General features: G+C 50.7%; 1 protein-coding gene across 1 annotated transcript in view; it reads left to right on the top strand.

Annotated features, from left to right (window-relative positions):
* Positions 1–19,902, top strand: part of KCNK12 (potassium two pore domain channel subfamily K member 12) — a 49,146-nt gene extending 29,244 nt beyond the window's left edge. The window contains exon 2 of the mRNA XM_047853456.1: positions 18,911–19,902. Coding sequence (XP_047709412.1) covers positions 18,911–19,812 — 902 coding nt within the window. The 3' untranslated portion in view covers positions 19,813–19,902. The remainder of the gene's footprint in view (positions 1–18,910) is intronic.
* The last annotated feature ends 1,387 nt before the right edge of the window (positions 19,903–21,289 follow it).

Here is a 21,289-nt window from a genome sequence, read left to right as displayed (position 1 = left end):
CCTGCCAGGCACTCTGCTGGTCCAAGAGCCACCCTGCAAGGTACCACTGTCTCCATTTGATAGATGAAGACACGAGACGTGGCAAATAGCTCTGAGTGAGTGTGGGGCTAGCTACAACCTGAACCTCTGACTCCAGGGCCTGGGATTTTAACCACAGTCTTCTGATACTTGGGCAAGTTATTCACCCTCCCCACCTATTCTGTTCAGGCTGCCATAACCAATATACCCTACACTGAGTGGCTTAAACTGTATTTATTCCTCACAGCTCCGGAGGCTGGGAAGTCCAAGATCAAGGTGCTGACAGATGCGGTGTCTGACAAATGCCCCTTCCTGGTTCGTGGGCGACACCTTTTCTCTGTGTCCTCATATGACAGAAGGGATGAGGGGATCTGGTCTTTATAAGGGCACTGACCCCATTTGTGAGAGCTTCTCCTTCATGACCTAATCATCACCTCTCAAAGGCCCCACCTCCTAATACCATCACCTGAGCAGGGGGGTGGGGGGTGGGGTGGGATTTCAACATATGAATTTGGGGTGGGGTGGGGGGAGACACACAAACATTAAGACCTTAATACTCCCTGAGGTAAAGTAAGCGAAGCACCCATCTTGGCCCCGAGCCTTGCTGGGTGGGGATGTCCTAGACTTCCTTCGTAAGGGCTTCAAAGACAGGTTCCCCACTTGCATCCATTCCTCCTCTTTCAAGACCTCTGCACCCCCTACAGCCTGGCATCCATAAGGCCCCACCCCCTCCTTTCATGTCTAGAGCCAGCTTCTCCCAGTTGCCAAATCCCAGGGAAACTGTCAGGTTTCTATCTGACCAGATCCTTCTAGAAGTCTCCAACCCCTTTCTGCCTCATTTCTGCTTCTCAAATCCTTTGTCTGCTCTAGCTTCGGTGACTTTGTTCTCTCCTGCTTTTGCGTCTTCCCCCTTTCTTTAGTCTCCTTCTGGCTACTGCCCTGTTCGGGGCCACCCCCACCTGTTTGGCGCCACAGTCTCTGAACTGGACTCCTCGATCCTGGCCCTTCAGGCTGCCCTCCACATGCCAGCCAGAGAAACTGGCTTTTTAAAATTATTTTTATTACCATCGTGTAAAAATTTTAATAGCTAAAAACTGATTGAGAGCACATGAACACTATATACAAAATACAAACTGACACGCCCTCCAATATCTCCCTGGTTATAAATGAAAGAATCTAGGTTTGAGAGGTAGGAGGTACAAACTCTGGCTCAGACTCGAGGAAGTCAGATGTCGTGGAATTCACATCACTTCCCATAGACTTATTTCCTGGTCTGTAAAATGGGGATGATGGTGCCATTCTCCTTCCTGGGTGGTAGCAGTGGCTACATGTGATAGGACATAAACATTTGCTCTGTACACCGAAGAGCTGATGGTGGTTCTCATAATCTTAATTCCTTCTAGAATGGCATGTCATCCTTCTGATCGAGAACAAAGGTAGCGATCAGTTATATTCAGCATCTCTGCTGCCCCTTGAAATCTACTTGAATAGTTGTATTTCTTCCTCTTTAAGACCACTAGTTTATTTGTTTATCCTTCATGCTAAAATCAAATGAGAGTGGGAGGTTTTCGGACACTGTCGGACATCTGCGTGAGTTCAACTTTTCCCTGAGAGGGTCCTTGAGAGATTTGCTGACTAATCTCTCTGTCCAGTATTTTCTTTTTTTTCTTTTTTTTTTTTTTCCTGCTCTCTACTCCCATCTCCAGCTCCCCTGCCTCAGGGCCTTTGCTCTGGCTGCTGACTGGCCTGGAACACTCTTACCCCAGATACCTCCTTCCAATCCTTCATCAAATGTTACTCCTTAATGAGACCTGCCCTGACTCACCCCACTTCATACTGCAGTGTGCCTCCTCCCAGCCCACAGCTGGGCCAGCTCTATTTTTTTCTTTTCTCCATAGCACTTACTACTTGCTAACACAGTTTACTTGCATATTATGTTTGTACTTTATTATCCATCTCTCATGCTGAGATATAATCCTCGTGGGGGCAGGGAACTTTGTTTGAATTACTGATGAATCCCAAGGGCCTAGCACAACACCTGGCACACAGTAGGCCCTCAATAAGTATTTGTTGAGCACATGAAAGCCTCCTTCACTGGCTCCTCTTCTGTCCTTTATTATTTTATTTATTTATTTATTTATTTATTTATTTATTTATTTATTTATTTATTTATAGAAAGCACAAGTAGGGGAGAGGGACAGAGGAGAGAGAATCTTTTTTTTTCTTTTAATGTTTATTTATTTTTGAGAGAGACAGACAGAGCACGATCAGGGGAGGGGGAGAGAGAGAGGGAGACACAGAATCCGAAGCAGGCTTTGGGCCCTGAGCTGTCAGCCCAGAGCCCAATGGGGGCTCAAACTCATGAACTGTGAAATCATGACCTGAGCCGAAGTCCAAATGAGCCACCCAGGCACCCAGGAGGGAGGGAGAGAGGGAGAAAGGGGGAGAGATAGGAGAGAGGGAAAGAGAGGGAGAGAGGGAGGGGGAGGGAGGGGGAGGGAGAGAGGGGGAGGGAGAGAGGGAGAGGGAGGGAGGGAGAGGGGGAGAGGGGGAGAAGGTGAGAGGGAGGGGGAGAGGGGGAGGGAGGGAGAGGCAGTCAGAGAAAGAGAATGAATCAATCTTAAGCAGGCTCCATGCTCAGCCCAGAGCCCAATGCAGGACTTAATCCCATGACCCTAGGATCATGACCTGAGCTGAAATCAAGATGTAAGGGTTCAACTGACTGAGCCACCCAGGCACCCTTCTTCTGCTCTTTAAATACTGGGGTTCCTCAGAGGCCCTCATTCTCATACAGCACACTCTCCCCTAGAAACCTTACCCACATGACCCCTGAGTCCATCTCCCAATCTCCACCTGCTTGCCTAAGGCATGTTTACTACTTAGCCAGTGGTACCATCTGTGGGAAGCCCCCCAGGCCCCTTCTCTTATTTCCTGGCTTCTTGTGACATCTCCCATGCTGTCCTTTTCATCTGGTATCAGGGTCATTCTTTTGAGAACAGGGGCCTTATTTTACTCATTTTTATTTATAGATTTTTATTTTTTATTTTTTTAGTAACCTCTATGCCCAATGTGGGGCTTGAACTCATGACCCTGAGATCAAGTCACATGCTCTATTGAGAGAGCCAGCCAGGCACCCCTATGTCTAAATTTTTTAAACGCTGTTGGGGGGAAGTTATGATTTCAAAAGTAGTAACTATCCCCTTTGTACCACAGGGAATATGAGATATTTATAAAAGCATACAGAAGAAAATTAAAATAAAAATCACCCATATTTCTACAACCTAGAGGTATGTTCCACTCACAGAACTAAATACATGTGCGTACACACACACGCACATGCATATACACATATTTTTTAAGTACATTGGAAGACTTAGAAGGAATTTCCTTATTTTTTTAATGTTTCAAGATTTTATTTAAATTCTAGTTAGTTAACAGAAGGAATTTCTTTAAAAAAAAAATGAATGGCTTCCAATAAAATGCTATTATGGAATGCTGAGTGCAGAACCATTTTGAGAAAGACAAAAACGGCCCCAGAAAGCCAGGAACTGGCCTGTGCTCACATCTAGGCTGGGGTGTTCTCACATTCAACATAAGCAATTCTGCAGGACACCCACATCACACGAGGCCTCTTTATGACTACAACGGAGTAAGATAAAACCAAGACCTATAATCACGCCCAGACACAGAGCAAATAAGAACATCACCCAAGCCACGAACATGACCAAACACCCTCCTCTGGTTACTATGAGTGACTTCTACTTCTTTACCAATCACAGCTATGGTTTTGCTCCATGACTCCCACCCTCTAAGTAAGAAGTATGTTTTTAATGTTTATTTATTTTTGAGAGAGAAAGAGAGGGGCAGAGAGAGAGGGAGAGAGAATCCCAAGCAGGCTCCATGCTGTCAGCTCGAGGAGGGTCTCAAACTCATGAACTATGAGATTATGACCTGAGCCGAAATCAAGAGTCGGGTGCTTAACTGATTGAGCCACCCAGGTGCCCCAGAAATATTTTTTTAATGTTTATTTATTTTGAGTGGGAGAGAGAGAGAGCACGAGCAGGGGAGGGGCAGAGAGAGAGAGGGAGAGAGAGATCCCAAGCAGGCTCCAAGTTGTCAGTGCAGAGCCTGTCATGGGGCTCAGTCTCACAAACCATGAGATCATGACCTGAGCTGAAATCAAGAGTTGGACACTAAACCAACTGAGCCACCCAGGCATCCCTATGTAAGAAGTATTAAAATGCCCAATCCTAGAATGATCCCTGCTACCTGAGCAAAGCCTTGCTTCCTTGAGCCCTCCCCCAGATCACCTAATACAAGCTCAAATCCTAAGTAAGTCCTTTCTGATACCCACTGGCTAAGAAGCTCCATGGCTCTCCAGGATGTACATCTCCCTTGTTGCAGTGAACTTAATTTTGTTCATCTAAAGATGTGTTCCTGGTGGCCTTTGGCAGCAGGGCACAGACGATACGGTATATCACAGTATTCCCTCCCCTGTCCCATGCCTGGCACATAGCAGGTCTCAAAAACATGTTAGGTGAATTAACTCAAACGAAGGTGGAAACCATGTTTCTGGGACAGTCCCTGCTGGTGACCACTGGACACACTGCCAGTTCTGTCAGGAATTTAGCAGCTGCTCCCTGAGCACCTGCATTGTAGAGGGAGAGAGGAAATGTAAGACATGGGCTGGGTCCTCGTTGACAAGGCGACCCAGAAAAGCACAAAGAGGTAAAGAATGCTCTGGGACATGGTCAGTAGTACAGGGGCCACCACAGCAGCACAGAACTAAATACCCGATGAGCTAAAGGTGCTGCCAGGTGGTGAATGGACTTCAGATAAGTGTAAAGAAAAGGAAATAAGCCGTTACAGACCTTGCAAGGTGGGGAAGGACAGGTGCAGAGGCATGGCACGGGGGCGGGGTGGGGGAGTGTTCGTGGCACATCTCCTAGACACTAGGTTTTGTTCAGGCTGCAGCTTTGACCATCTTGCTTGCCTCGTATCCACCAATGCGCGACACAGAGCAGGCTTTCAGTAAATTCCTGGTGAATGAGTGTGTGTGTGTGTATGCATAAGGCAGTGAGGGTACCCGAGGGCCTGAGGAAGAAGGTTCAAAGAGGGGAGATGATGCTAGAAAAGAGGGTCAGGGCCTGAGTGCCAGACTAAGACATTCCAGATCCTTCTGTCAACTGGGAGCTCAGTGTGGCTTGAGCAGGATAGTCCATCTAGGACAGTGTGCAGAAGGAGGGTCCCAAGTCATCAGGGCCTCTCTATGAATGGGGTGCCAAAAGCAAGGTGAGGAGAAATGTAGGATTTAGAGTCAGGCAGACCTGAGTTGGAATCCCAGTTAGGCCATTTTCTGTGACCCTGGACAAGGTCCTTCACGGTGCCGAGCCCCAGCCTCCATCTCCTGTCACTTAGCATCTGACACACACTCATGGCGCAGACCCTTGGCAGGGGTTTTGGTCACAGTTCGCTGTCACGGTATGATCATTTGCATGTTTTAGAGCAAAATCAGTGCATTCTCTGAACCAAAGAGGAGTCGGGCCTCAAAAGGGCGAATGGAAAGAACCATGGGTGTGGGGTTTGGGACCTGTGTGCTGGTGTTCTTTCATTCATTACTTGACTTCTCTGGGCCTTGGTTTCCTCACCTGAATAAGGACCAGAAGCACTTGCTCCAGGAATTTCTCCGGGGTACATCTTGGAAAGCACCAGCAGAGTGCTGGGCATGGGCTAGGGCTCCATACCAGTCCCTCCATCCCTCACCTCCCGTGAGCCGGTGGTCACCCACCCTTCCCCGTAGGCGGCTGAGAGCACAATGTGCAGTAGGAGCTGCCCTGCCCCATTTGGAGGAGATGGCACCCCTGATCCCTTGGCCTCAGTCCTGAGGCCACAGGTCCAATCCCTCCTGACACAGCCAGGCCCTAACAGAGGCCCCTGTGCCAAGCGAGGCACCGTGACAGCCCCTCTAGCTTGTTTGCCAGCCCACAGGGCAGGGGGCATGTCAGCGGACACCGGGGCAGACACAGGGGTCTGTGGGGACCCCAAGAGCGTTTCCCCAGGTCCGGCTCTCAACACTGGGCTTGTCTGTCTCTAGCACTCTCTGGAGCAGCCCACAGCCCTCCTTCTGTGAGGAGAGGTGCGGGGGGGTGGGGGGAGCCACGTGCTGGGACAGCCCCTCAGACCAGGGCCTTGAAGAGCACCCCTGTGCACAAAGAGCCTCGGAATCCAGCTTCCCAGGCACTTGGCCCCCTTCCCTGCATCTCTCCTCCTTCAAATGTGCCTTGCAGCTCCATGGGCAGGGGTGAAGGATGGGAAGCTGCGCTTCTCCAGGCACACGAAAACGGAATTGGCCGAGAGGCAGGGGAACTGTCGGTGGGAGAGCACGATTCTGCCTTACAGGAACCACCATGGGCTTTAAAACCTCTGCTCCTCTATGGCACAGGGTTTGAGGTGACAGGAGATTCAGGTGATGATGTAGTGACACTTCCAAGCAGGGTTGACACACCTGCTTTCTCCCCACAACCATGTCTGCCTGAAAGGTGAGCTCTCAAGCTCCTCACCACAGCCCAGTGTGGGGGAAACCCCCCCTTCCCCCCTCCTCTCCCCCCCACCTCCCCTGAGGTCCAGGAGCAAGGCCAGGGCGGCCTCTGGCTTCCCCCATATCGCTGCGCCCTCTCCAGGCTCCTGTTGGCCAGGCCTCTGTCCCATCAGAGACCGCTCCTCACTCCCCCTGGCCTTGGATCCAGCCTTCTCCCACAACCCTGGGCTGAGGCTAGGGCTCTGCTCTTTGGGGAGGGTGGGGGGCAGAAGGGGCAGTGATCTCATCCCCCAAAAGGATTAGTCATGAGAGAGGCAGGGACAGATCTGGGGGGCAGGACGCAGGATGGGCTCCATGTAAATGACTCATCTTCCCGCCAGCTCCACGGGGCCTGGGTTTGACAGCTGCTCCCGGGGAGAGGTTGTTAAGCAGGAGCTACCCGGAGGCAGGAGTAGTTAACCGGCTTTTAATAACTCATTTTGCTGAATGATTTCTGGTGAGGAGAGAAAAACCTTAATCCCACAGAAGCAGCACAGAGTGGGAGGAGGTTCAAGTCAGCCCGGCTGGCTGGGAACGCCCATGCCAAGGTTCAAAACTGGTTCTCGGGGTCACTTGCCCATTGCTCACAGTTTACCAAAACTTTTCTAACGTTAAACATCACTGGCCTGCAGCGCTCAGCCTTCTTTTCCCAGCCCCCAGGCCCTGCCGTCTAAGCCACCCCCAACTGCTCTCCTGTTCTCATCAAGAATCATCCCAGAGGCCCCCACAGAACAACCCAAAAGCAAACAGGAGAATGAGGAGGGGCCCACATTCTCCAGGTGCTTTGCTGGCGGTGCCTCTTTGTCCTGAGTCATGGGGCATCTGGTATGAGCTCAGCCCCACGCTCAGCTGTGGAAAGAAGGGGACCAGGAGCTGCTGTCCTCGAGAAACTGTCCATCTGGTTTGCAATTGAGAGAAATCCACAAGTGCCAACAAATACAGCAGCCCACGGTCTTGGCTTTTCCGTAACGGTCCTGATTTCTAGGATCCTGCCATGCGAATTTGGGGGATTGGAGAAGGCAGTGCCTCCCTCTAGCTGGGCCTCCCACCGTGCACAAGGCCAGAGCCTGAAGCGAGTCCAGAGGGTGCTGTCACTCACCTGAAACTGCCCAGCAAACTGAGGCCCAGGGAGGTAAAAGCAGACAGTGGTAGAGTCGGTCTTAGGTGTGTAGATGGGGAGCTCTTTCTTGCCGCTGAAACTTCTGGTCACGGCTCACCCCTGGCTTCCACGTTTCACCCGATGCACCTGAGCTGTGATGGAAGAGCCTTGCCTCTCCCGTGCTGTTTGCCAATTAAGCTCGCTGCTTTGTGAACACTCAGCATGTCCCAGGTGCTGCGGGAGGCGTGTGGGAACCACCTCCTCACAGTAACCTTCCGAGGTAGGCGGTCAGCAGGCCGTTTTTAGAGGGAGAAGTAACCTGTCCGTGTTGCCGCGTTCACAAGTGAGGCATGCGCCTGACGCCACAGCCTCTGCTCCCAGTTTCTGCTGTCGGCTCTCCAAGAAAGGTGACGTTGGCCCTTCCCAAGCCTGCAGGAATGGAGACATGCCAATTTTGTCTTCTGTAGCGTGAAGCTTCCGGAGTTTGTAAGTTTGTACAAAGGCAGGGCATGTTGCCGGATGTCAGGCTCAGATGCTGGAGAAGCTTCTGGAGCTGCCCCTGGAGGTGTTTCTAGAGGCCTCATTCCCACAGTGTTCCCGTAGTTCAGCCTGAGAACAAGGTGGATGGGAAGTTCTCCCACATCGTCCCCTTCCTTCCACACGGTCACCTGATCCATAGGCGAGCGTTACTGGATACTGTGGGCCAGGCTGAGCCCCTCGCACACCCGGCCCAGTGCCCGGCACCCTCCCAGTGGACATGCTTTTCTCAGACCCAGGCCTCAGCTTCCTCCCTCTCCAAACTCCACTCCCTCCCCAAAACACACACCCTTCTGGACTGAACACAAATACACCTTCCTCCATAAGTCTTTCCCAGACCCTCCACGGGGAGGACCTCAGCCCCAGTACTGACCTACACTGGTCCGGGCGCACCTGGGTACTGGGGACAGTTTTAAGTTTCCCCAGTGATTCTCTTGCATAGGCAGAGTGAAGAGCCACTGTTCGAGCCAAAAGCAACCGACCTCCCTTTCTTCCGAACTCCCCTGCGTTTGACTCTCTCCTTTATCACATCGCAAGCTCTTTCCTCCACGTTCACCTCCTGGCTCTGCCGCTTGTTCTGTGATCTGGGCAAGTTATTTAACCTCGGTGTCTTTACTAAGTGTGACCGCATTTACTAATCTCACAAATGGAGATGATAACAATTCCCACTGTGGTTCATCACATCTAAGATTATAAATGCACCATCGATTAGAAATGCACCATTATTGTGTACTGTTAAGAATTTAAAATGTTGCCAAATAAACCATGCCAGGTCATTGACTGTAGGAAGCATCTGATTTCAAGAATGTTAAAATTCAAGGGAAAAAAAGCTGTGACTTAGAGTGAATGAAAGCCAGTGCCTCATGGAGTCGTGAGGATGAAATGCATGGATATACATGAAGTCTTGGCACAGTGCCTGGAAATAGTGAGGGCTCAATACATGTCAGCTATTATTATCCCCCTCCACGTTTTTATTCCTCACTGAATGCTTTAGTGACTTTCCCCCACCGTTCTTTCAGCCCCAGCTCTCCCAAAATATTCGGGGCTTACCCAGGCTGGTTAGTTGTCCCCCAACTCCCCCCACCACAGCCCGAGGGTCCAGGGCTGAGGCTCATGTCCCAGGGAAATCTTTCTGGCCTGATGCCTTCTCAAGTGTCCAACCTTCCTCCAAGAAGAAGCTCCCTCCTTCTCCCTGAGAGTCAGTGTCTTGGCACGGGCCACAGAGCAGCCCAATGGCATTCCACCTTCCACCCCCCAGCCCACCCTGAGTCTCCCACTGCTCCCTGCTTACCTGGTGGGGGGGGAGCGGGGAGGGACACAGGAAGGCCTGGCTGCTAACGTAGCCTTGGGCAAGACCCAGCCTCCTTGATATTAAAGTGAGGCTGTTCAGAGGTACCTGGGTGGCTCAGTCAGTTAAGCATCCAACTTCGGCTCAGGGCATGATGTCACGGTTTGTGAGTTCAAGCCCCGCGTCAGGCTCTGTGCTGACAGCTCATAGCCCGGAGCCTGCTTTGGATTCTATGTCTCCCTCTCTCTCTGACCCTCCCCTGCTTGTGCTCTGTCTCTCAAAAATAAATAAATGTTAAAAAAAAAATTTTTGGGGCGCCTGGGTGGCGCAGTCGGTTAAGCGTCCGACTTCAGCCAGGTCACGATCTCGCGGTCCGTGAGTTCGAGCCCCGCGTCAGGCTCTGGGCTGATGGCTCAGAGCCTGGAGCCTGTTTCCGATTCTGTGTCTCCCTCTCTCTCTGCCCCTCCCCCGTTCATGCTCTGTCTCTCTCTGTCCCAAAAATAAATAAACGTTGAAAAAAAAAATTTTTTTTAAATTTAAAAAAAAAAAAAAAATTTTTTTTTAAAGTGAGGCTGTTCATCCTTCTAGCAGCCAGTCAGGAAGGATCAAATGAGATGGCTTCCCAGGGGATTGTGCCAAGCAGACAAGCGGAGCCCTGGTTAGGGTCACCAGATTGAGCACATAAAAATACAGGACACCTAGTTATATTTGAATTTCAGATAAATAATGAATCTTTTTTTTTTTTAGTGTAAATGTGCCCCATGCAATGTTTGGGACATACTTACACCAAAAAATGATTCGTTATTTATCTGAAATTCGTGTTTAACTGGGAGTTCTGGCTTTTTAAAATATTTAATTATGAGAGGAAGAGAGCAAGCACACACACACAAACACACTGCGGAGGGTCAGAGAGAGGAGACCATCTCAAGCAGGCTCCATGCTGTCAGTGCAGAGCCTGGTGCTGCACTTGAACTCCTGAACCATGAGATCACGACCTGAACTGAAATCAAGAATTGGACACTTAACTGACTGAGCCACCCAGGAGCCCCGGAAGTTCTGTATTTTATCTGGCAATGCTAATGAGTCTCCTTGCCCATCCCTGCCCACTGACCCCACATCTCAGCTTTCCTACTGTCTCTGGTATTTAACTCTCACCCTTGAGAGATTCTTGAAATTTTTACTTTCAGTCATTCAGTCAACAAATAACTATCAGTGCCTACTTTACATGAGGTTCCTTTGTCCACTGTAGAGCACAGAAAGATTCATAATAATAAATCTTTATTTAGGGCTTATTAATGTGCTAGGCACTAAATATTCTGCATATATTTAACTCAAAACAAAAAGTTATTGAGGGAGTTATATTATCTCCATTTTACAGATGAGGAAATTGAGGCTCAGAGAGGTTAATTGGTGGAACTAGATTCAAACCTGAGCAACCTAGTTCCAAATAGCCAATTACGATGTGGTCCCACCTGCCAGGGATTCCCTGTCTCATTGTGGAGACAGGCCCCAAAAGGTAATTCATGCTGTAAGTCATCTGTGCTCGCTACTCAGGATTCACTGACCAGCTGCAGCGGTATCACTGGATGCCAGGTTACAAATGCAGAATCAGGAACCCCGCCCCAGAATTCAACAAGATCCCCAGGCGGGTCCTAGGCAAACTAGTTTGAGAATCCCTGCTCCAAACCAGCAGAGGGAGAGTCTATTTATTCACTCGACAAGCTGAGCTCCAGCACGTTCTGCATCCCAGGGGCTATTCCAGGCACCGCATTGTCACGGTGACTGTTGAAAATGTGGGTACTCCTCAAGCGCTTTTAAAAATGTCTTATCCTCAATTCTTCCTGAGGGTGGAGTGCAGCATTTCCCAAAGATTATTCTTTGAAACACTCAAGTCACCTGAGGTGATTAAATACAGTCTATGGTCCAGTTAGTGTGGGGAACACTGGAGAGTGCCAGCACAGCCTACTCGGATTCATAAGTCACATTAACATAAGTGCTCTGAAAAGTCCTACCATAAATAAACATGTTGCCCTTACATCCACCTTTTTTTTTTTTTGATTTTAGGAATTCTCCTCTCCCCACCGCCATTAAGCATGTTTTATCATCTTAAGGAGCATATTTTTTTTTAATGTTTACTTATTTTTGAGAGAGACAGAGCATGAGCAGGGGAGGGGCAGAGAGAGAGGGAGACAGAGGATCCCAGCAGGCTCCGCACTGTCAGCGCAGAGCCCGATGCAGGGCTCAAACTCACCAACTGTGAGATCACGACCTGATCCAAGGTCGGAGGCTTAACCGACGGAGCCACCCAGGCTCACCTTGAGGAGCATACTTTGGCATAGTGTATTACAGTTTACAAAGAGAGTTCACATTGCGGGGGGGCGGGGGGAGGTTTACGTTGTACAGATGAAATTGAGGCTTAGAGAAGTTAGTGGTAGCAATTTGCTTCACGCTTGGCTGATAGAGGCCACAACAGAGGTCATAACTTCCAGTTCAACTCTGGTTCTATTTCCTGGACACTGAGCTGCTCACCCAGGCCCTCAAACCATCACACCAGTTGGAGTATGTTTGGTGGCATGTAATGGAAGGTGTAAGCAGGCAAAAGGGTTTATGGGCTCAAGCAATGGGAAGGCTGGAGGTAGGTGGGGCAGCATGGCCAGTTTGATTTGACAGCTCACTGGGGCCATGAAGGCCCCATTTCTTTCTGGCTGCCTCCACTCAGCCTCCTGCAGTGTCAGCTTCATCTAAGGTTGGCCCCACCTCATGGCCACAGATGGCTGCCGACTACTCCTGGGGCCAGGGCAGCTCTAGAGCGAGAAATCTTTTAACCCGGGAACTATCAGAGAAACTCTTCTTTGAGCTGATTCACTTGAATGAAGTCACGTGTCCACTCCTACACCAATCTCTGTGGCCATAAAAGTGTCCTGCACTGATTGGTTTAGGCTTATCCATCCTTGAGCCAGTCATGGTAAGGGACTGGTAATCTCGATTGGCCTAGACTAACAGAGCCCACCCCTGATGCTCAGTCAGTTCTTCCAGTGGCCTGGCTGCCTCCTATAGGAGTTGGAGGTGGGAGGTGTTGTTAAGGAGACAGCCACAATATCCACAAGTGTTTTAGGCTGCTTGAAATTTAAATCAACAGAGCACCACAATATACCCTTTAAATATCTTACAATTTTATGTATTAATTATACCTCAGTAAGCCAATTTTTTAAAGGAATTTAAATCAAAATATTTGAAATTGGGCAGATTCCAACCAGTAGGACATACAGGGCTACCTTATCACATTTTTTCTAAAGAAAGGGCTTTAGCCCGCCTGCATCAGAATCATCTGAAAACATTTGCTAAAATGTAGATTCCTGGGCCCTTTTCATGACGCACTAAATAAACTTCTGGAGTGGGAATCTGAATTTTGTTAGCACCACATTCTAACTGAGCTAACCAGCCTCTGCTTTGGAATCTGCCCTTTAATTTTAATCATACATCTCAGTTGCTTGGATCAGCCCTGATTTATGGCTTTCCTGGTGTAATGATGATCAGTGCCCCTTTTACTCTCAAAAGTATACTGGATTGGACTATATATTATATCTCCCCTTCTCTAAGTTGACACTGTAGAGCCAGCAGAAAATGTACCCCAGGTAAAGAGCGAAGACTCCCCAGCCTTCTGCCACAATGGAAAGGGCTTCAGAGTCAGCTCAGCCACTTACAAACGGAAACTCAGCCGGTACCTTCACCTCCCTTAGCTCATGTCCTTATTAAAGCTGATGATGCCTCCCTCCCAGGGTGGTTGGGGGATCGGATGAGAGGACAAGTGTCCAGTGTCCAGCACGGACGCTGCCAGCCAGGGGTACCCGATACAGATCAGTACGGGCCTCTCCATCTCGATTCCAGCCTCTTTGAGCTGAACTCCAGAGGCCCCGTCACCAGAGCCCCAATTGCAAAGGCGGCACCAGACAGGCTGTGGGAACGAGCTTCACAGTTTTTGTCAAAGTGGCATAATAAAGCCCCCAAGTGTCTGCTCTTTGCAAACGGGGATGGCAGATCAATTGTGGCATAAACAAAACAGCAGGCTTGGTGTGAACCTGGGGACAGATTATGCCTCTGCAGGGTGTGATTGGGGGAAGGAGGGGACTCTCAGGGTGCCTGGGGTTGCCTTTTTCTGGCTGAGGCTTTAAGGCCCCTCTCCGGAGCCAGCCTGGCTCCCCACAGATTGCCAGAGCTTGAGGGACTGCTACTCCACTCTGGGAAGCAGCACCAGGCACATACTCCACAGCCCTGACCCCAAGGCCTCAGTGCCCCCAGAGCTCTGAGCCTATCGGTGTCAATGGGGAAGGACAGTAAACTGCCACCTATCTCCTGGGCAGAGCAGACAGACAGTGTTGTGTGTAGAAAAGCAAAAGGAGGTGTCATGGGCACAGAGCCAGACCTCAGGAATAGGGCTGGTGGGAGGGACACTTGCATTGGGTGCTCTCTGTGCTGGCAGAGAAACTCCTGACCTGCCTGTCCCCTTCCTTCTGGGCCGACGGTGCCACAGCCAGTCAAGCATTTGGCATCACTTTGGGCCTGTGGTCATGGCCATGATGAGACCCCAGAGCAAGTTCTGGCTCAGACTCTGTGGGGGCATCAGAGAAAAGCTGTGCCCTGGCCCAGGGGTGAGCCTGCAGAGCAGAGGAGTAGATGAGTGCTAACCTCTAAGAAGGCAGCCCAGATACTCTGAGGGCAGGGACCGCATCTGCCCGGTTTTCCAACATACCCCGAGCCTAGCACGGAGTCGGCCAAGCTGTGTTTCTGAAGGAGTGAACGGGTGGATGTCCGTCTTCCTGTGGCGTATCTAGTGCTGTGGCCTTATGGGGGCCCTAGGATAAGGCCATAACCCTCTGGGGAGGGAGAATGGTCAGTGGGAAACATGTCACATTCTCAGCCCCGTCATGAAGGGAAGAGACAAATCCTCAACAGGGAACCCAGACTCTGGAGGGGGGCCAGGAATCCAGACATGGGGGAGTTTGGAGGAATCTGAGGCTGCTCCTGGTGGCCTGGCCTTTGACTCAGGGGGGGTAGGTCAGCTACGGGCAGTCCTGTGAGGACCCCAAGGGGCAGATGAGCCGCCAGCCAGACTGTTAGCCAAAAGTACAGGCCCCCCTGTATGGCATGCCTCCTGCTGTCCCTAACCAAGCCCTGGGACATCTGGTTCTAAAGCCTTGCTTGTCTTAGCTGTGCCACAGGAGGGGTGATGCATCCATCTCAGTGGGAACGTTAAAGGAGGAGCCGTGGCCCCTCTCCCCGGCAATGGTCCAGGGAAAGAGAGCCACAGGGGACAGAGGACTCTTAGGGACACGAGTCATGACTCAGGGTCAGCCAGCCTCCCCGGGGGAAAGTGCTCTCTTGGCTGCCAGCCTTGGAGGACTGAGATGAGCTGTTACAGTTGGAAAGGAGGCCCTGCAGTGCTCTCAGAAGGCAGTTTGGGATTGGTGGAAAGAACATGAATGTTAGACAGCAACAGACCTGGGTTTCAGGCACAGCTTCCCGCTCTGTGCTGTGAGGCCTTGACAACTACCTAACCCCTTGGTGAGTGGGGTGTCCCTCCCCCACAGCTGTGGCCAAGATGGAGTGAGGCGAGAAAGGACTGTGGGCTCGAGCTGGGGGCTTTGCTGCAGCAAGTGAATCCACGTGGAACCAGTTTATCCAATGGCCTGACACAGAAGTGACCTTGTCTTCATCTGCTGTCTTAAGGAACTTCCCTTCGGATCCCTTCAGGTCTTGGGCAGATGCTAGAGTTTTCCAATCAGCCGTTTTTTTTTTTTGTTTGTTTTTTTGTTTGTTTTAAGTACCATTAGTCTTAAAATTGAAACTCATTCTCAGATATCCAGTCCCATCTAAATCCAATATAAATCCAGTCTTCAAGTTCACTTCTAATCAAAGATCAGCTTCTCCCTCCAGCTCCATGTCTGGCCCTTAGCTCAGGGGCCTGTGGGGGGAGGGCAGTCTGTTGGCTCAGTCTGACATCATTGGTGCCACTATAATCCTTTCTTACCTATTGCCCACTGTTAGAACAGACATACCCTTTCATGGGGCCTATCTATGGGTCTTTGGAGACCACCCACAGGGCCCACTTTACTGCACCATTCCCTCAGTGGGGGCACCCTCTCCATCCTACCTCCTGGGAGTGCCTCAAATGCTGTCCCAGCACCCCATCTCCTAGCCTCTTATTGCTAGAGGCCCCTCCACCCAGCAGCAACCCTCTTGGGCAGAATGTCTTCAGACCTGGCTGCCTTCTGCACATCCACTTGACCCTGTCACTCTCACACAGCCTTGATGCAACAAGCATCTGAAGTGCAGACTGCTCCCCTCTTCCCACCTCTGTCTGTGTGGCCCGCTCCAGTCAGTCTCTCACCCAGAGAACTCTCCAGCACAGCTTCAGACTCTAGGAGATACCTCTGCCTCTCCCAGAACTCTCACTATGCTCCATCCAGGGGCCCTGGATGGGCCTGCCTAGTTCTGCAGGTCAGCTAGCCTCTGGGAAGTGAGCTGCCAGCTCCCCTCTAGCTGCAGGCGAGGTGCTCTTGACCGCACCCCCATCACTTGGCCTGAGGGTAGGTGGAGGATGCCACAGCACCTCCTACTATGACAACCACTCTGCTACTTCATGACCATCTCCCGTTATCCCAGCCTTTCCATGTAGCCCAGGGCTGGGGGGTGCTAGTCACCAGACCCATTTTGATCTAGTAATTCTGCATAAATGCATCTAGAACTTCTCTTTCCAATAGGGGATAATGTGCCACGTGTCACTCTTAGCTTTGAGATTTCAGCTAAAAATCCTAAAGATTAGGAAAATCCCATTCAGTATTCTCTTAGGCAAATTAATTTTCCAGGCTCAGGACTTTCCATTTCTTCAGGAATCTAGCAAAGTGATCCCCTATTAGAGGTGCTGTTTTTCCTCAATGTGTAGAAGCAGTGTCGGGTAGAATGGTCTAAGACCAGGCTAGAAGCCAGGACATGTGTAAGGTATGTGTTCCCAACAAGCTATAGATCATGTCACTTCTGCCCCTGCTCCCTCACTTATACAGCGAGAGATCAAAATTAAGTTCCCTTACAGTTAACAATCTAGCAGGTTTAAAAATTTTTTTTAATGTTTATTTATTTTTGAGAGAGAGAGAGCCAGAGACAGAGCATGAGCGGGAGAGGGGCAGAAGGAGATGGAGACACAGAATCTGAAGCAGGCTTCAGGCTCTGAGCTGTCAGCACAGAGCCCGATGTGGGGCTCGAACTCAAGCTGTGAGATCATGACCTGAGCCAAAGTCAGAAACTCAACTGACAGAGCCACCCAGGTGCCCCATAGAAGTTTTTAAAAAAGTTTTTCTTATCATAAGAGTACCAACAAAAGTCACAAGGCACATGGTTAGACAATTATACAACACCCATGTAACCACTACCCAGATTAACATTTCTGGCATCCCAGAGGCCCTGTGTCCCCTCCCGTTTATTACCCCCTGCCATCCCCAGAGGAAACCCCAATTGTGACTTTTATTGAAATCACTTCCTTGATTTTCCTTATAATTTTACCAACCGAGAATGCGTCCGTAAAAAAATTACTATAGTTTGGTTTTGCCTGGTTTTGAATTTGAATTTTTTATAAATGGAATAATACAGAATGCATTCTGTGTTCAGCTTCTTTTTTGTGAGATTCATTCATATTATTGCAAGTAGCTGTGGTTCATGCTTTCTCATTGCTGTAGAGTATTTCCTTGTAGGAACAGACTGACTTAGTTGTGGACAATTGGGTTATTGATCCAGGACTTTATATAAATGTGCACATGCAAACAAGCGTGCACACACACACACACATGCACACACACAAATACAAATACTCTCACTCCACATATAACCATATAGATTTAAAGCTGATTTCTTTATGAATTCAAGAACTTGGATTTGGCTTTGAAGTGTGGAAAAATCCGTTAAATTGCTTACACTGCTAATTTGTTGTTGTTTTTTTCACTCTCTTGTGGCCCAAATCTGAATCTAAGGATATAATCCATCTTCCTCAACATGGATATTGTCATAGCTTTTCTCCTAAATTAAGTTATTAAGCATAAGATGAAGATCGTGGTCAGGCAATTGAGATTTCCTCCAGGGAATCTCAAGAATGATTAGCATAGAGGCTAAGGAATTACTGGAAAAAAATCTTTTACCTCTGGCTTTTTTAAGGAAATAGTAAACCAAGTGAGACAGAAGTCTTCAGCACCCAGTTCCCAGGGCTGGCTTCACCCCACTAGCAGCACACAGGCAGCCCCTCTGACGTGGCACCTAAATTTAATAGGGATGCCCCTGAACTTTTGCTGCAGAGGTGGGAAAGGTGCCATGGTGCTGTTTGGGCAGATGATCTATTTCCAGCTCAGACTCCGAGCAGCAGTGAATATTTGTGCAAAGAGATTAAACCCCCTTCCGAAACCAGAGTGGGTTATGGGTCCCACAGAGAGCCTACAGCCCACAGCCAGCTGAGCACGCAGGTGGGAGGGGAGAGCTGCCCGGGATGGCAAGGGCAGAGCACACTGGTGGGAAGCCAAGCCTTCGGCAGAAATCAAATGATAAAGAATCTCCCTTAAAGCCTGTGCTTTGAACAAGTGGACACGTTAAGGCTTAATTATGAACTAAAAGCAATAAATAGCTGCCCAGGCACAGAACAGGCCTCCTAGGACAAAAGTGACCCCTGACACATGGCAGCATAGGACCCCGCTGGGCCACCACCTTTCCCTTGGCCACAAGTCTGAGCAAGGGTGATGGTGGTCCTTGGATGAGAAAGACACCCGATGACACCCCATGGTAGAGCCAGCTCACTCCCTGAATGTTGTGGACTCATTCTCAAGCTTTTTGTCAGTTTCATAAACCCCCTTTTCAGAGACCATCACACATAGCCACCTGGACTGAACACACTGTACCTGGTCCCTAGTAATCCCAGATCAAATGAAGCCTTTATGGAATTGTGTCCTAGGGAGGCCCACGTGTGCCATTGGTTACATTAAAAAAAAAAAAAAATTGAGGGGTGGGAGAGCAGGTGACATCTCTTTGTAGGCTTTGTAGGTATCTCAATGGTTTGCACCCATACAGTGGTTTCATTTCATGAGTCTTTATGGGTCCTTCCTAGTAACCATCCTGCCCACCCATCTAGATCCACAGACCCCAAGAGGAGGAGCCACATCTCTGCCATCAGTTTAGGCGTTGCCCCAATCAGGAACCACGCCGCCAAGGGCGAGAAATGTCTAAGTACTGTTTCCCCTCCCCCGAGTGATGCCACTCGGTAGGAGCCGCGTCAACACCTATGTACGCCCGGCTCCCCCGCCCAGTGGGCACCACCTGCCCAGCCAGGACCTCGCTGACCCTTGCCCTGTCTCCACAGGTTTTGGCATGACCACCCCCGCGACGGTAGGCGGGAAGGCCTTCCTCATCGCCTACGGGCTGTTCGGCTGCGCCGGAACCATCCTGTTCTTCAACCTCTTCCTGGAGCGCATCATCTCTCTGCTGGCCTTCATCATGCGCGCCTGCAGGGAGCGCCAGTTGCGCCGCAGCGGCCTGCTGCCCGCCACCTTCCGCCGCGGCTCGGCGCTCTCGGAGGCCGACTGCCTGGCGGGCTGGAAGCCCTCGGTGTACCACGTGCTGCTGATCCTGGGCCTGTTCGCCGTGCTGCTGTCGTGCTGCGCCTCGGCCATGTACACCAGCGTGGAGGGCTGGGACTACGTGGACTCGCTCTACTTCTGCTTCGTCACCTTCAGCACCATCGGCTTCGGGGACTTGGTGAGCAGCCAGCACGCCGCCTACCGGAACCAGGGGCTCTACCGCCTGGGCAACTTCCTCTTCATCCTGCTCGGCGTGTGCTGCATCTACTCGCTCTTCAACGTCATCTCCATCCTCATCAAGCAGGTGCTCAACTGGATGCTGCGCAAGCTGAGCTGCCGCTGCTGCGCGCGCTGCTGCCCGGCGCCCGGCGCGCCCCTGGCCCGGCGCAACGCCATCACCCCGGGCTCCCGGCTGCGCCGCCGCCTGGCCGCGCTCGGCGCCGACCCCGCGGCCCGCGACAGCGACGCCGAGGGCCGCCGCCTGTCGGGCGAGCTCATCTCCATGCGCGACCTCACGGCCTCCAACAAGGTGTCGCTGGCGCTGCTGCAGAAGCAGCTGTCCGAGACGGCCAACGGCTACCCGCGCAGCGTGTGCGTCAACACGCGCCAGAACGGCTTCTCCGGCGGCGTAGGCGCGCTGGGCATCATGAACAACCGGCTGGCCGAGACCAGCGCCTCCAGGTAGACCGCCCGGCCGCGCCACGGACCCTCGGCAGGCTGGCGTGCCGCCGGCCGTGGTTTGCTTTCCTTCTCTCAGACGCTGGCGCTTTCTTAATCTTTATCCAATAAAATCAAACCAAAAAAAAAAAAAATTTTTTTTTTAAAGAAATACTATTTGGCCAGGCCTGATGTTATCCAGGTCAGGTTTGGGGGGAGCCTGCTTTCCTCGTGGGTCCCCTCGTGAAGAACAGTGGCCCCCAGCAGATTCTCCTCCAGGGAGAGAGAAAGTGGCACCTCAGACCCCCACCAGGTGCGTACCGCAGCCAGGAGAGGGCCATCCCTGGGTTTTGCGGACTGGCACTGAACCCCGTCCCCATGCACATAAGCAGCCGGCAACCCCAAAGCATATGGTGCAACTTCTCCTGGCTCTGAATTACCTCCGCAGCATTTAGAATCCTGGCCCAGCCTAGCAGCTTCCTTCTGGTCGTCAGAAGTGATGTAGTCACAGTTTTGACAGGTGGGGGTGGGGAGAGCCATATGTTGCCTACCGATGTATATAAATAGAACAGCCGCTACACACGGAGAATGGTGTAGTATTATGCAATGAGATGAAACATAGCACCAACTTGCGGACTGTGGCATTTCCCCGAGATTTAGAAATTGGGATGGTAAGGGGCTCAGCTGGCCTTTCTCAGCCTGGAGTTAGTGCACTTAGCACACAGGGCAGCTACTTCCAATGCCGAAAACCCAGAGTGGACGGCAGGGCAGGGAGCAGGGGATCACTAGCGCTGTAGGAGCCCTGCTTTGCTTCAGCCAGCTGATCTTTGAGGCTCCAGGCACATCTCATAACCCCCAACCCTCCTTTCTCTCACCAGCGCTGTCCTTGGGAATGCTTTTCATTACTAACCAGGAATGTCTGAGTCTTCTCAGATGAGATCTTGCTTTGTTGGTGTGGATTTTGTTTCTTAACTCCCGTTGAGCAGTTCATTTTTCCCCTTTTAGAGAACCTGAGGGTGCAGAGTGCAGTCCCCAGAACCCCTTTCTCCTCCTCTCTGAGTCAGGGCTCTGCAGGACCGGGCTCGGCCTCACCAGAAAGCAGCCATCATGCAAATGTTAGAGAATCTGGCTCCAGAGCCCATAATGTTTGGGGGACAAATCCCATTCTAAACCCTGTTTGGCCCCTACTGACAATCAAGTGGATTTTTCTCCACGCACAGTCTGTATTGGAGGTGGAGGAAGGCAGGAGGTAGGGAGCTGATGGAATGGGTGGATGGAAGCGGTTTTAGAGTTAAAGTTTTGCTTGGGATGATTCTTAAGCTGAGGGACGCCCTCTTCTGCATAGAGGTCACTGAACTGAAGGAAGGTCAGATGCTGCCTTCATCGAAAGGCTGGGGGTCTTGGACTATAAATGAATAATGCTCTTTCAGCCCATTTTCCTCATCTGAAAAGAAGGTCCCAAGGACAAATGCAACAGAAACAATGTGACACACCAATATATACAG

This window comes from Prionailurus viverrinus, chromosome A3 (assembly GCF_022837055.1).
Source record: "Prionailurus viverrinus isolate Anna chromosome A3, UM_Priviv_1.0, whole genome shotgun sequence".
NCBI classification, from domain to species: domain Eukaryota; kingdom Metazoa; phylum Chordata; class Mammalia; order Carnivora; family Felidae; genus Prionailurus; species Prionailurus viverrinus.
This window is presented reverse-complemented; position numbering and strand designations above follow the sequence as displayed.